At 43.9% G+C, this 15737-nt stretch overlaps 1 protein-coding gene across 6 annotated transcripts in view; it reads left to right on the forward strand.

Moving 5' to 3' along the window:
- AP1S2 (adaptor related protein complex 1 subunit sigma 2) overlaps positions 1–15737 on the forward strand; it is an 86759-nt gene that overhangs the window by 68805 nt on the left and 2217 nt on the right. For 2 of the 6 annotated variants that reach the window (XR_007775859.1, XM_050964708.1), the window contains one exon: positions 11321–12831. The exons of 2 other annotated variants lie outside the window; for them this stretch is intronic. Coding sequence is in view for 3 of the 4 variants with exons in the window: in XM_050964708.1 (XP_050820665.1) it covers positions 11321–11356 (36 nt within the window). In the remaining variant the exon portion in view is untranslated. Of the gene's footprint in view, positions 1–2119; positions 3146–11320; positions 12832–15737 lie in introns of those variants that run through there. 2 more of the 6 variants (XM_050964678.1, XM_050964714.1) reach the window with 1 other exon arrangement.

A 15737-nucleotide genomic window follows, 5' to 3' on the forward strand; every position in this document is an offset into this window, starting at 1 on the left:
CAAAATAATGCTTCCATTGCCTAATGATGAAACTGCAAAGAAAGTGAACAGTAGCAGCTTTGTATAGAGAAATATCTTGTGAAATATTTCCTGGTGACTCAACCTCTATTTGTTAAATTGATCTAAGATCTGATGGATTCCTGTATAAATGTCCCTTTAAACAAAATCTTACTGTTTTTTGTTTCTTACATTTACATGGCTAGGCTCTGTAAACCTGTTAATATTTCCTAAATAGAGTGTGAGTGGAATCATTAATTTTGCAATCTTATCTTCAAATGCAGTTTGTCTTGAAATCTCTTCCAATTGACAGTTGTTAGTGAAGATTTCAATGTTAATTCAAATTTCTCCCTGTTTTCCCCAAAGATAGTTTGCTTCTTGGACCAAAAACACTCCTGAAAAATGAACTACAGTTATTACCAATTCTATATTGACTACTGATTTGTTGCTCCAGGTTTGTATTTGTTTAGACTAGGAAAAGTGGTCCAGGTTAGCCTGAGATTAGTCAGCTCATTTCCACTCACAGTTTAGTGCATTTCTCTCTCCTACCTCTAAACCCTTACCAGCAAAACAAAACCCAACCTTAAAAGTCATCCTCTACGCTGCACAGAATGTTGATCCCAAAAATGGAGCAGTAAGAGACTCTCTATGAAGTCCGCTAGGGATTTCACTGTTGCTACTGATTTTATGTAGAAGGTGTAGAAGATACTACAGTGATAGTGTATTCATCATCATTTACTGCATACATACTTAGAGAGCTAATATCAATTTTTCCCTGATCTAGACACAATATTGCCTCAGTTTAGTAGTATGAACATCAATTAGCTAAATTGAGGCAAAAGTTGTTAACCTGTATATCTATGCTTGGGAAAAGATTAAAGTTAGGTTGGGGATAGCTAGATATGAATCTTATCTGAACCACTTTCCTTGTATATACAAATCCTTAGTGACAGGCTGGGATTTTCAGAGGAGCCTTACTCGCTTAGGTTCCTTTGAACATCCTTCTGTTAAGAAAGACTGTGTCATTTGAAGTAGTACTTATGATGCATTAATTTCCAAATAAATATTTGAGAGAGAGCAATCTGAAACCAAACTCATGATGTCAGGCAAAATTTGAGTTAAATAACTAGTGATTTTCAGAGGTGGGTGTTTGATGTCACAACCCGGACAGTTGTGCTGCAACTGTATGAATACAAGTCTATTGTGAGTAGACCTAATTGCTGGGTTCCATGTGCTTCTAAGCTCAGAGGGTCTGAGTAGAGTCTACTAATTGTTTCTAGCTCTGGGTCTCTAGATTGCACTCCCAGACTCAGACCTTGGGACATGAGACTCCACAGTGCAGCCACCTAGGCTCTGAAACCAATGTCTCAGACTTTCTGAGCCTTCAGTTGCTTAGAGTTCTACCTAGGCAGCGGCTGCTCAAGATTCTGGTTTAACACCTTCAGGGACAATGTGGCATGGAAGCAAGGAACATCGGTTTAGCCAAGGGATTTCTTAACCACAGTTACTCTACTCGTAAAGTATTTGAGTTACAGGTCTTTGAGAACAGGCCTGTGATGCATCCTTCCTGGGCCTGATCTAGTTCCTTCAGAGAATCTGAAACTTGTCAGTGTTCAAGCTGAGCAGAGGCCTTCCTGCACACCTGGCTTACATGTGGTGATGGTCAAGTCCCCTGCTTCAGAGCAGCACCCCTTTTTAAATGGCTCTTTAAATGTTCCTTCTTTTGCCATGTGGCCAAGCTGAGAAACTGCAGATCCATCAGCCATGCTAGTGCCCATGTGTAGAAAATTCATAATTCCATGTGTCATGGATTTACAGGATCTGTGCCATTCCCTAACCTTTATACAGTCCCAAGGGAGGATATGTTCAGTGTGCTAGACCCTCAAAGGATCACAGTCTGCCACAAGGATAGGCCACATAGCCTCAGTGACTCCAAAACTGTGCTGCTGGGCTCCAGCATTCCTGTTTCTCTCACTGTGAGCTATGTCCAGCGAGTCCCACTGAAATAGATTCCTGTTCAGAGACTTTTACTCCCTTCAGGGACCAATGCATTTCAGCAGATATTTGCTTTTCAGAACAGAGTAGGGTTCTTTGATGATTGTTCATGTGTATTCCACAATAGGTCTGCGTGCTCGCCATGTGCACCAGTGCCGGAAGATTTTCCCCTAGCAGTACTCGGGGGGGGGCGAAGCGCCCTCTGCAACCTCTGGAGTGCCCCTGCATTGCCCAGTGTGGTATAAGTGGAGCTGCGCCCTCCCCCCACCCTCAATTCCTTCTTGCCACCAGTGAAGGTGCGTTAGAACTGCTCTGCTCCAGCGTTGCTGTAGCTTATCCCCAGAACTGTTCGTTCGTTTAGTACCTGTAGTTAGTTAGTTTAATCGGTGAGCCTGGGCCAGGGCTTGCTTAGGAGAAACCCATATCAGCGAAAGGTGCAAGATTTGAAAATCGTTTAAGCCTCGAACCAAAAGAGAAAGTGACATTAGGCTCCGAGCCATTCTGATGGAGTCAGCGCTGACCCTGACCCTGGCAGACTGCTCCAAGCCGGTACCGTGCACCGCGGTGTTGGAATGCGGTGATCTGCTGCTCGCTGTCCATGGGGCATGCCAAGAAGACTCCCTCTTCGCAGCAGCACCAAGAGAAGTCTGGAACAGAGGCTAGGCCCATGTTGGGCAGTCCTCGATCCTCACCAGGCCCTAGGCTTCCGACTCATGTCAAGAGGAGTAGCCTGGCCCCTTCAGAACAGGCCTCTCCAGATGTCTGGATGCTGTCCACGCCCGAAGACCTCCAGGAGCCTGGGACATCTTGTCCATGCCGGTGCCCGGAGCGCTGCTGATGTTGGCCCCATGCTCCAGAGGCAAGCCTCCACTGGGATCTCCGCAGTCACCCCTGGCTTAGTACTGGTTTCGGTTCAGGGAACGTTCCCGATGCTGATCACTGCCCAGCGTCCTCTTGGGGCAGAGTCCACATGGATCGCCCTTAACACCGACCAGACTCTTGGGCTGGGTTCCGTCTGAATGAGACTCGTGGCACTGATCCTCCTCAGAGAGCTAATATCGATGGGACTGCGGTGGACGTCGTTGTCAGTTCTCGTCCCGGAGAGGGTACCTCAGTCAGTCTTGGCATGGTCTTCGATGCCATTCCCGCTTGGGCTCCTGCTCCAAGTCTTCGCCAAGGCACTACAGTCCCAGGTGTTGATTGCCGTCGAGGGTCCGCCTGTTGAGGCTGTTCGCGGATCAGCCATTATCGTCAGTACCGGTCCTCCACATCAGGATTGTGGTCCCGTGATTGTCGCAGATCCCAGCACTGCCATTCCTCCCAGTCGAGAGACAGCAGCGGATCCTACACCAGCCCGGTCTCCATTTGTAGCAGTCCTTTGGGCCGAACCGGCCAACCCGGGCAGCCAGTGCCACAGCAGTTGCAGTGGCACCGAGCATCATGGCTGGCCCAGTGGGCATTGGCCTCTGGTGCAGACCCCAGTGGGAGCTCGCTTGGTGGCCAGAGCTTCGGAAGCACCATCGGCGTCCCTCTCCAGACCCTCGACAAAGGAGTCGGTGGGATGCTTGTCCTTGGTACTGGAGTCCAACCAGGTGGTGGATCCTCCGGTGCCAGCCGACGCCCAAAGCATCTCTTCGCCCCACCCAGAAGAGGCAATTGCAGCCCCGCCTACCTCCATCCCGCAGGAGGACTTCAGGGTCCACCAAGAGCTCTTAATGAGGGTGGCAGCAAGCCTCCACCTCCAGGCAGAGGAGATGGAGGAGCCCTTGGATTCCTTGTTCAACATGTTGTCCCCATCGGCACTGGGTAGAGTGGTATTGCCGCTCTGTGAAGGGGTGGCTAAAATTTCAAATGGCCTGTGGCAAATGTTTTACAAGTATAATAAAAACCTACAGGATCTTATTCAGAAGGATAAGGTAAAAATGCCACATTTATTGTAAATATAATAATAAAGCAAAAGACAAAAGTAAACAATGTTGTTTGACTAATTCCTATTACTACTTATTCCTTACACATACACACGCTCGCACACATCATATATTCACACAATCATTCATTCAAGTTCTGTATAGGTGTTATAGTTACCAGCCTAGAAGTTGCTCATGCCAAGTTACTGGCTAGTATCTTGGTCATGAGGATGGAGCCAAGTCTGTGTCAGATGCACCTGATGCTCCTGGAGGTTGGCAGCAGAACCAGAGACTCGAAGTCCTCAGTCTTTGGAGTTCATTCTTATAGGAATTAATTTCTATGTTAGTCTATGGGAGCTGTTTCATCCTGCTGTGGTTGACTCAATCAGCAGATGGCACATTCCTGGTGGCTTCACACTGTCCAACGTTTGTTTCTCTCATCCTTCCAGGTAATGGGGTGGATCCCAGTTTACCCTCCGGGGGTTGTCTGGTGGTCCACTTGACACATTCTTTGGCCGATGGATACTCCCTTTCTAGACTGGCACCTCCCTAACCATTCATGCACATCAAGCATTCATCAACATACATTCCATATCTTAACCATATTTTAATTTACTGTCACCACCACTTTCGGGGTGTGTTAAATTCCTATGAGACTCCTGGCCCTGTAATCACAGAGGGTGGGGGTCGGTCTGTTTACATTGTATCAATTACAGCTTAAGGCAGGGCCCAGCAACCTTTCAGAAGTAGTGTGCCGAGTCTTCACTTATTCACTCTGATTTAAGGTTTCGCGTGCCAGTAATACATGTTAACGTTTTTAGAAGGTCTCTTTCTCTAAGTCTATAATATATAGCTAAACTATTGTTGTATGTAAAGTAAATAAGGTTTTTAAAATGTTTGGGATGCTTCATTTAAAATTAAATTAAAATGTAGAGCCCCCCCAGACCAGTGGCCAGGACCCGGACAGTGTGAGTGCCACTGAAAATCAGCTTGTGTGCCGCCTTTGGCACCCGTGCCATAGGTTTCCTACCCCTGGCTTAAGGCTAGCATAGTGTTTACTTCAAGAACAAAATCAATTAACTTGTTTGTAAGTTTTACATAGTAATAGAGTATCTTTCACAGGACAGATACAATCAATGGTTTCTACAGATATTAGCTTACAAGTTTTAACAGAAGAACTAAAAGATTTTTGTACTTGATGAAACTGGGGGGGGGAGTCACTGTTACTTGGGGGAATCACTGTTAGTACCTTCTTTATCCCTACACAAGCACCGGCCTCGTTGGCCCCTATGTCAGAAAAGGCAGAATGTAAGTCCTTTGTACCCACTAAAGGACGTGAGTACCTGTATACCCACCCGGTGCCCAACTCCCTAGTGGTCGAGTCGGTCAACCACAGGGAACAGGGTCAGCCAGTTCTGACCCCAAAGAACAAAGATTCTCGGAGGCTGGAGCGGAAACAGATACAAGGCTGCATGGCATGAAGGACTCCCACATGACCCTCCAGAACCTGTCTCTATATCCCAGCTCTGGCAGAACCTGAGTTCAAGCCGCATCAGATTCCGACCCTGGCTGCCCTCCTGAAGTATGAGGCCGCCCATAAGAAGCAATGGGACTGTAAGAGATGCCCTCACAGGCACTCTTGGCCTGTCCCCCAGCCTGGACCCTCCAAGGGCAAGCAGGTAGGGAAAAGGTGATTTTGATGGAATGCTTAGGGGCAACCTGCCAGTCCTCATCAGGGATCTAACCCCAATAAAGCTTCCCTTCTCCAGCTAGTTGTGTGTGTTCCTTCTAGAATGGTCTTTCTTCTCTTCAGACCGAAGGGTCCTCATCACCATCTCCCGGGGTTACATCCTCCAGTTTACCTCCTCCCCGCCCAACCACCCCCCACCTCTGTCCCTTCTGGGGGACCCCTCTCATGAAGCTCTGCTCAAGCAGGAGGTGGGTCAGCTCCTAGGACCAGGAGCAATAGAGGCAGTACCCCAGGAGTTCATGGGCATGGGGTACTACTCCCATTATTTCCTTATCTCGAATGCCAAAGGAGGTCTCAGGCCAGTACTGAACCTACAGGGTCTGAACCAGCACAGGGTGAAACTCAAGTTCCACATGGTCTCCCTGGTCTCCATCCTCTCCTCCCTGGATCCCAGGGACTGATAGCTGCCCTCGATCTACAGGACGCGTACTTCCACATCCACATATTTGAGGGTCACAAGCACTTCCTCCGTTTTGTGGTGGGGCAGAATCATTACCAATTTACGGTCCTACCATTTGGATTGTCCACTGCCCCCAGAGTGTTTACAAAATGCATGTCAGTGGTAGCAGCCTACCTCAGATGGCGGCGGGTACAGATATTTCCCTATCTGGACAATTGGCTTGTCAAGGACACCTCCTGGTGGCAGGTGAGGGATCACGTGGCGCTTTTCCTATCCACGTGCACCACCTTGGGTCTACTGGTAAGCAACACCAAGTCCATGTTAGTCCCAGTCCAATGCATAGAGTTTATCAGGGTGCTCCTGGATGCAGTGTCAGCCAGGGCCTCTCTCCTACCAGATAGGTTCGAGACTCTGAAAGGTCTCATCGACTTGGTCACAAGGTTCCTAGTGACAACAGTCAGGGTTTGCCTGCAGCTCTTGGGTCATATGTCAGCGTGCATGTATGTGGTTCATCATGCCAGACTCAGGATGAGGCCTCTCCAACTCTGGTTGGCCTTGAATTTCTCCCAGGCTATGGACACTGTGATTACCTCCCTGCAGTGGTGGTCCACCCCGAACAACATGCTCCAAGGGGTCCCATTTAGAGACAGGGCCCCATCGCTGGAGCTGGTATCCGATACATCAGACCTGGGTTGGGGGGCCCATGTGGGGAGCTTTCAGACCCAAGGCCTGTGGTCGGCTCAGGAGCTGACCCTACACACAAATGTCAGGGAGCTCAGAGCGGTGAAGCTGGTGTGTATGACTTTCTGCTCGTACCTGGAGGGCAAGGTAGTCAGGGTCCTCATGGACAATACGGACTCAATGTTCTATATCAACAGGCAAGGTGGGGCCCACTCCTCTGCATTGAAGCCCTCAGGCTGTGGGACTTCTATATAGCCCACGACATTCACCTGAAGGCCTTCCACTTACCAGGCGCCTGCAACAAGAGGGTGGATTGCTTGAACAGGCACTTCTCTTCGCAACAGATGTGGTCCCTCCACCTGGAAGTGGCCCACCAGCTCTTCCAAAGGTGGGGAACTCCCCAGGTGGACCTATTTGCAACTCGGCAGAACTGGTGATGCCCCCGGTTCTGCTCTAGGGGGACCTGGGGAGGGGTGCTATCTCCGATGCCTTTCTCGTATCTTGATCAGGCCGGCTTCTCTATGCCTTCCCCCCGTTCCCTCTCATCAGTGGAGTCCTGGAGAAGATAAAGTTGGGCAAGGCCCGAGTCCTCCTGATTGCCCTGGCATGGCCCAAGCAGTATTGGTACGGGATCCTCATGAGCCTGGCGGTAGCTCCACCATGGCCATTGCCACTCTGCCCAAATTTGCTCTCACAGGACCAGGACTGCCTCCTCCATCCCAACCTAGCAGCTCTTCATCTTACAGTGTGGCTGCTCAATGGTTAGGTGGAGAGGAAAGCACATGCTCAGAGCAAGTTCAGCGCGTCCTCCTTGAAAGTAGACGGCCCTCCACTTGCCATGCTTATTTGGTGAAGTGGTCCTAGTTTCTAAGTGGATGGCAGACCAGGGTGTTTCCTCGGTGACTGCCCCAATCCAGCTTATCCTTGATTACCTCCTCCACCTGAGGGCCCAGGGCCTGGCACCCTTGTCCATCAAGGTGCACCTGGCGGCCATATCGGTCTTCCGTCTGCCGGTGCAAGGACACACAGTGTTTTCCCATGTTATGACTGGCCAGTTTTCCCGTATTCTAGACCCCTGGCTCCACAGTGGGACCTAAACTTTTGGCTCATCTCATGGGGCCACCGCTTGAACCACTGGCCACGAGCTCCTCATCTCACCTCTCGTGGAAGGTGGCCTTCCTGGTCGCTATCATGTCAGCCAGGCGAGTCTCAGAGCTCAGGGCCCTGACCTCCGAACAGCCATACGTGGCCTTTCATAAGGACAAGGTCCAGTCCGCCCACACCCCGCGTTCCTCCTAAAAGTAGTTTCTGCCTACCACATAGGTCAGGACACTTTTCTACTGGTCCTCTTCCCCAAGCCTCACGCATCCAGTGAGGAACATCACCGCCACACGCTCGACGTGCGGCAGGCTCTGGCTTTCTACCTCAAGCGGACTAAGCCATTCACAAAGTCCTCACAACTGTTTGTCGCCTCGACTGAGCTTGCGAGGGGCCAGCCGATTTCCACTCAGTGGCTTTCCAACTGGATTACTTCGTGCATCTGTTCCTGTTATGAGCTGGTGGGCATTCCCCCGCCACCCATTGTGAGGACACACTCAACCCAGGCACAGGCCTCGTCGGCTGCCTTCATGGCCCACATCCCCATCCAGGACATTTGTACGGCTGCCTCGTGGTCGTCTGTTCACATGTTCACCTCGCACTATGCATTTGTCTCCCAAACCAGGGATGACATCGGTTCGGCAGGGCTGTCCTTCGTCCTGGGAACTTGTGAACTCCTACCCATCGCCAATCACTTGGAATCACTTTTTGTGGAATACACATAAGCAATCACTCGAAGAAAAAAGTTACCTTTTCTGTAACTGGTGTTCTTTGAGATGTGTTGCTCATGTCTATTCCACAGCCCACCCTCCGTCCCCTCTGTTGGAGTTGTCTGGCAAGAAGGAACTAAGGATGGGGGGAGCACACAGCTCCCCTTATACTGCGCCAGGCAGGCACTACTCCAGAGGTCACGGGGGGCGCTCCCCCCTATGAGTACTGCTAGGGGAAAAACTTCCAGCACCGGTGCACGTGGTGAGCACACACACCTATTACAGAATAGATATGAGCAACACCTCTTGAAGAACACCAGTTACGGAAAAAGTAACTTTTTTTAAGTAGTCAACTGGAATACAGCATTAGGAAGTCCTTAGGTTAGCATAGAGGAAACACAAGTTAAGGCTTATTCCATATTGGCACTGAGGCAAGAATAAAAATAAATCATATTTGGAAAGTACAGAAAACAGCAAGGTAGCAACTGGATAAACCATCAAGTGAAGAATTAGGGCATTCTTATTTGTCATGTACCAATCCTGCAAGAAATTGAATTATGAGCCCTTATAGTCAAAGGTGACCCCCCTGTGCTGGAGAGAAGTTGGCATTGTGCTGGAAAGATCTTAAATTAATTGGTGAGCTCTTCAGAGGAGAGTTAGGGAAATGAGGTCTTGTTGGGTTCAGTAAATCTTCCTTCTCCCTGACCAGAAAGAGCTGTCAAGTGCCTGTGAGATGTGGGAGAGGCCCAGCCAGGTGGAATAGTGGCAGGTGCGAGACATGGGAAAGGGAGCCCAAGACCCCTTCCAGCTATACCCTGGTGGAGAAAATGATATGCATTATTTATAGCTGTTGCACATACCTTTCCCAAATCTAAACTAGGGGCAGATAATTTAAGTGTACTTACTAAAGAGACACAGTAAAGTTAAAATTCATATACCATTGTTAAAAAGCAATTTCTGTAGACTTGTTAGCAAAATATTCAAATAGGCAGTCTACTATCTTGGAGTGCTTCTCCAGTCCATTAACTTGCACCACTCAGTCAGCACAAGGGGAGCTGAAACTTTCTGTAAGTACTCTGTGGGGAATACCCCTTGTGTGGGGGAGATGTCAGTAGATGTAGAGCTAGCACCTATACCTCCTTTCCCAAAGGCCACAGCACTAGGGGCCAGTGCTAGAATATGCTTCAAGAACTCAGCTGCACCACTATAGCACTTCAGTATAGACAGTACCAAGTTTTTCTTGTAAGTGTTTCCATCCCTTTTTAAGGATTTTGCTTGTATTGAGATTTCTTTTCTTGGTGACTCCTGGAACGGAAAGTGAAATAATGTCTTTAATTGGCATACAGTAAAGGGTAGTAACTGACAGGGCGATTTTCAAAAAATGCCTGACAGCCTGCAAAGTAAATGTCCTGTCAACTTTCAGTGGGACTTCTGCTCCTAAATCCTTTCAGTACTTGAAATTCTGACCCAAGTGTCCTCAAAACATCATAATGCATTGCAAAAAGTGAACGTGTTGTGAATGCTGTGTGGGTTTTAACAATATACTGCTACTGAAGCAGTTTTTCTAATGTTTCATATTCATAATGCCATCCAAGAGCAAACTGTTATGTTAATAATAGAGAGTATTTTCAGTTAAATAGTAAGATTTAATCTGTGAAAATTTTTTAATCACCACACTGAGTTAGGGAAGTCTTGTAATCATTAAACAAAAGTGCATTTTTGAGAGGGGGGAATCTTGATAGTATCTGGCTCCTATTCATGAGACATACACATTTTAAAACCACAGAAAAATGAATCGTTGTGGTTGAACCTCTTGGAAGTACAAATGGAATTCTAATATTTGTAGAATATTCCTTTAACTTCTTTTAACAATTTGTACTCTGCTGTAGATAACTGTAAGGAAAAATATACCACACGATCATTTTGGTAAATTTCGTTAAAATACAGTTCCTTTTTGAATATCTGCTGATTAAAATATTTGTATCTTCAGAGGCAGGGTTCACACTACAGAATTTTCTGATAAAATTCTTATCTGCACTGTCATCATTTCAAATGCAGTGGTATTAGTATAAAGAGCCCTCGTGTGGGCAAGTCTGTTGGCTGGAACTGGTGCAGATAAACTGTTTGGTAGCACCAGCCATAATCTGGTTTAAGGTAGTTTATATGGGTCCTTTCCACATGTAATGCACAGTAGGCGATCAGATAAATTTATAAAGCTCTCAATATCCAAACACAAACATTTTAGTAGCATATTGTTACATGGATGTAGTATTCATAAAGGAGCTGGCCTAACAGTTTGGAAGGCAGTTATCAATCTATGAATGAAATTTGTGGTGTTCATATAAAGGAAAGAAAAAAGCCACCTTTTCTCAAATACAACCCCAACAACCCCACTTGAAATAATGATGACAGTGCTGTGTCTACATGAAGCTTTTTTGGAAATTTCACTGGGACAGTGCTGCTACTGGTAGCAGTGGTGGAAGAACTGATGCAGATAGCTCTCCAACATGTTGTAACCCATGTCTTCTGGATATAGGTCTAGATGATATAGAAATGTAAATGCCTGTGCCCTGTCTTAATGCTCCCAGCATTATATCACCAGCGGAGGAGCATTAATGGTAGTACAATGGTAAAATATTTCCCCCAAAGGGCTAGTGGAGACAAGGCTAGTGTGTAGTTCTATATTAGAGATAGTATTGTAAGAACCTTTTGGCAAGAATATTTATTGTGTATCTGTCCACCTGTGTACTATGTGTAAGAATGTATACATTTCTTTTTGTAGCCACGTCATGAATACTTTAATGTCCCAGTGTACTAAATGACTTCATTCATCATGCATGCAGCATTTCAGAGAGGAGATAGACCTGACTTATTCATGGCAGAACCTTATCCTCAGCTTGGTGAAATCAATCATCTTGAACACAATAGACTATACCACAACCATTATCTTTGCTGTTGTACTTTCCTTCTTTCCTTCTGTTTGTGTATTCTCATGTCTCATCTTGATATAAATTGTTCTTGTCAGCATATGATCTCTTACCGTGTGAACAGTTCCAAGTCTTATGTTTAACATTTGTGTGAAAGTCATTCAGCTTGAATAAATACATACTGTAACATTACTTAATCTTTTAAATATTTCAGCTGTGGTGTAACTACAATTTTATATGTATTTTTAAGTATACATCAAAAGTGTATAGAGAGAAACTAGTGATCCCATGGAATAGTGCAAGGCTTATCTTTTTCAAGTGTGTATAGAATATATAATACGTATGTATAAGCTTTATGTATAGTTGTAAAACTGTATACATCTCTAATGAAAAATGCAAAAGTAAAATGCATTTTCCTCTACCTTTACTTTCAATTTCTTTTGTAAGTATTTGTTGGGACAGTGGTGATTTACTATTTATGTATACAGGTAGCGAGGAGAAATTGTTATGCCTGATCGTTGACATTTAAGATTGTGATATTACAAAAACATCTATCTCAAGAGTTCTAACATTCTGATTTGTGTTTAAAGATTTGAATACACTTGAGCACTTGTCCTCTTATAGTAGTAATGATTAAAATTGTTACCCAAGTACATTCCTTTGCAACTTAATACTTCACAGTTTTAACTTTTTGCTTTTAATATTCAGTCATTAATAGCATATTAAAATCTTAATGTTCATTAATCAGTATTTGTAATTTGAAATAAGATATATTGAATCACAAAAGGAAGGCTGCTACTTTAAAGATTTCTATTAAAATAACTATCCTGAGTATATGCAGATCCAAGATGAAGACACATACTTCACCCTATATTGTCCACTAATTACATTCTATAGAGCTGTTTTATCTTTAAGGCAAAGATTATATTCATTTAAATATAAAAGAAGTGGTTAAACAAATCGACCACAAACACTTTAAAATTTCAGAAGGATTTCATATATGGTAATGCAGTACATTTTAAATGTCTATCTGACTTTAAAAAAATTAAGGGGACATGAAAGGGGAATTTTTGGATTTTATTTGCAGCATTCTGGGATATGTTATAGAAAACTAGATCATAGGGGTGGTTTTAAACTTCCAAGTTTGTTACTCTTTTTTGTAAGACATTAACAGTTTGTGTTAACATGTGCAGTTGGTTAATGCTACTTTAATCTGCATTCTCTCATGACTATTGGCTTATAATGCTCTGCACTGAGCTGTGATGAGATACTGTTTCTCTTGTTATCTGTATACAGCCGCTTGCTTTTTAATGACTAGATAATGAATTAGCTTTCCTGGCATGTCTGAAATAAAGTATTGCATGCATTTCTGGCTCATGTGAATGGCTTTCTTCTCAACTCTTGTTTCTGGTATTTCAGATGTGTATTTGTTACCTCTGTTAAATTCTGTTTTGCAGATGCCTTATAAAATGTTGTAAAAAAAAATTCCATAACAGCTAGATAAAAATGTATACAAATGATTTCTAAATCTAAAAAACACAAATAGATCTAAATATGGCATATATCTTGTCCATGTTGTATTTAAGTCTTAAATTGATTTCTAAAGTTCGTAACAAAATATTTAAAAATATCAAGGCATCCTAAATTGGAATGATGAAGGCAGTTGGTAAGAATTCAGGATAAAATGTATCTGTCACAAGACTATCACTTATCGCTATTGTACAATAAGCATACATCATGATTTACTCGTGAGGTCTAGTTCTAGATTTTTTAATAACACTGTATCCAATCAAATGACATTGAATTTTATTTGAGTCATGAGTGAAGCAATGTGCTTAACTACACAGGGTCAGTTGGCTGGAAGAAACTTTATTTTGAGGACAGTAGAAACCTTGACAATTAGATTATTGGGAATTGAATATACAGTGGCAGAAAAGTTCCTTAGTGTACAAAAATTGAAGTGGCAACATTAATCAATAGTTACCGTGTAGTTTATTGTGAAAGAAGTATTTTTTGGTCATTTAGGAAATAATCAATTTCACCTCTGTAGTTGTAGGTTTTCAAATCCATTATAATTAAAAGTTAGAATCACAGAAATATAGGGCTGCAAGGGACCTAGCAGACATCAAGTCCAGCACCCTCCCTGAGGCAGGACCAAGTAAACCTAGACTATCCCTGACAGATGTTGAAAAATTGTATTAAAATAAACAGGATAAATTTGGTCATCAAGCTCCCACCAGCTTTCATGAGAATTTAACAGTTCTGTTTCTCTTAGTCCAACCATAGGAATAAAGTTCAACCCTCATTTATTATAATAAATGCTTAAAATTAGTGCACAGGAAAACATACTTAAAAAGACACTCATCTCATTGTTTTAATATACTTTTCAATTTGTTTTTGTTCTGTAATATTCTCACAGCATGAAAATGCTATTTCTTTTCTCACCAGTTTTGATATTTCGTTTTAGAATCTCATCCCCCCCCCCCATTATGGAGTAGAAATTTGCCTACGTATTTTTAACATTTTTATAATTGATCGTATGCCAAGGCTGTTTCACACCAGCTTCCATGTCAGTACGGGTCTGGGAATATTTAAATATTGCTTCAGTGGGGGAAAACATCTGTGGGTGTCACATGAGCGGAAGTGAGATTTTATGTCCTTGGCTTTATTAGAAAGGGGGAATTTTTAATTTTATTGAAAAGTGGATGGATTGAAAAAATCTACAGAATTTTGTCTAATCAGATTGTAATAGCGTTGAGTGATGTTAGTCTCCTTTTGGTACTTAATTTCCAGCATTATTGATGGAGTTGTATATACATTGAGGGTAGAATGGACCTCTTGGGTCAAATGTTGGGCTTAAGCTACTCAACAGTGTCCTTTCAAAGTACAAAGATGCCTGTTTCAAGTGAAGTGGAACTGTCTTAATATTTAACTTTGTGCCTTTAATAGTAAATCAGTGTATATACATGCGTTAATCTGAAGATTAAAACTTGATCATTCTACATATGATGCATATAGAGATTAAATTACGCATTTCTGAAGTGTTAGTGTTAGAATACTAAACCACTTGAGTCAAATAGGTACAAGACTAGTAAACTGACACTTTTAAAATGGATCTAAATATTCTGTAAAACTAAACTCTGAGGATTTGCTGCTTAATTGTAATCTATCTTTTTCTTGCTTCATGACATGCCTTGTCTTAGGATGCTAAAGTAAGTTTGTTTTTGTTTTTCGTTCTCTGGGTGCTTTAAAATTACACTGGTTTTGGTTTCATAAAGACACTATCTATTTTCATTGACTATGATGATGTTGCTAGTAATTGTGGAAATGGACAGCACAGTTTTTCTAATTGGCTAGATCTTCTTTCAGTTGCTTAAAAAATAGCTCTTCAAATTCCCTAAATGAAAGTTGGATATAGACTTTAGTATAGTAACTCCTCACTTAATGTCCTCCCACTTAACGTTGTCGCTGCTCAATTAGGGAACATGCTTGTTTAAAGTTGTGCAATGTTCCCTTATAATGTCATTTTCTTGCCTGCTCTGTCCACTGCTTGTAAGAGCAGCGACTTTACAAAGGAGCATTGCACAAGTTCCTCTTCTTCACCTCCTCCCCCTTTCTTCCCCCACAGCTAAACAGCTGTTTGGCGGCGCTTCGAACTTTCTGGGAGGGAGGGGCAGGAGCAGGGATGCAGCTGCTCCAGAGAGGAGGTGGAGGTGTAGTGGGGGTTGGAAGAGGTGGGCCTGGAGTGGAGTGGGGGCAGGAAGAGGTGGGCCTGGAGCATCCCCTCGCAAAGTCGGTACCTGTTCTTCTCCAGGAAAACTGGCACTGCTGTTGCGAAAGTGCCTCCTAGCGTCCTTGCCTACAGCGGGCTGTGCCTGTGTGGAGTAAGCCAGGGGCACTTCCCAACCATAGTACAGTACTGTACAGTATATAATGTCTTTTTTGTCTGGCCCCCTCCCCCAAAATTCCTTGAAACCTAACCCCCGGCATTTACACTAAATCTTACAGGAAAATTGGATTCGTTTAATATTGTTTCACTTAAAGTTGCATTTTTCAGGAACATAACTGTAACGTTAAGTGAGGAGTTACTGTATGTATAAATATAATAAACACTTATTTGCTTTATTTTGTACAGGGAAAAGGTCTTCGTTGAAAACTTAGTGCAGTACCTCTAGGAAAGAACTGGTTCCAGAAGTTTATGCCTGGCCTAGAATACTAGAGCCCCAAATATTGGGCTTCCCTTCACTTCAAGATTGGCCATTTCATCCTTCT

The sequence above is a fragment of the Gopherus flavomarginatus genome, chromosome 1, assembly GCF_025201925.1.
Source record: "Gopherus flavomarginatus isolate rGopFla2 chromosome 1, rGopFla2.mat.asm, whole genome shotgun sequence".
Classification (NCBI taxonomy): domain Eukaryota; kingdom Metazoa; phylum Chordata; order Testudines; family Testudinidae; genus Gopherus; species Gopherus flavomarginatus.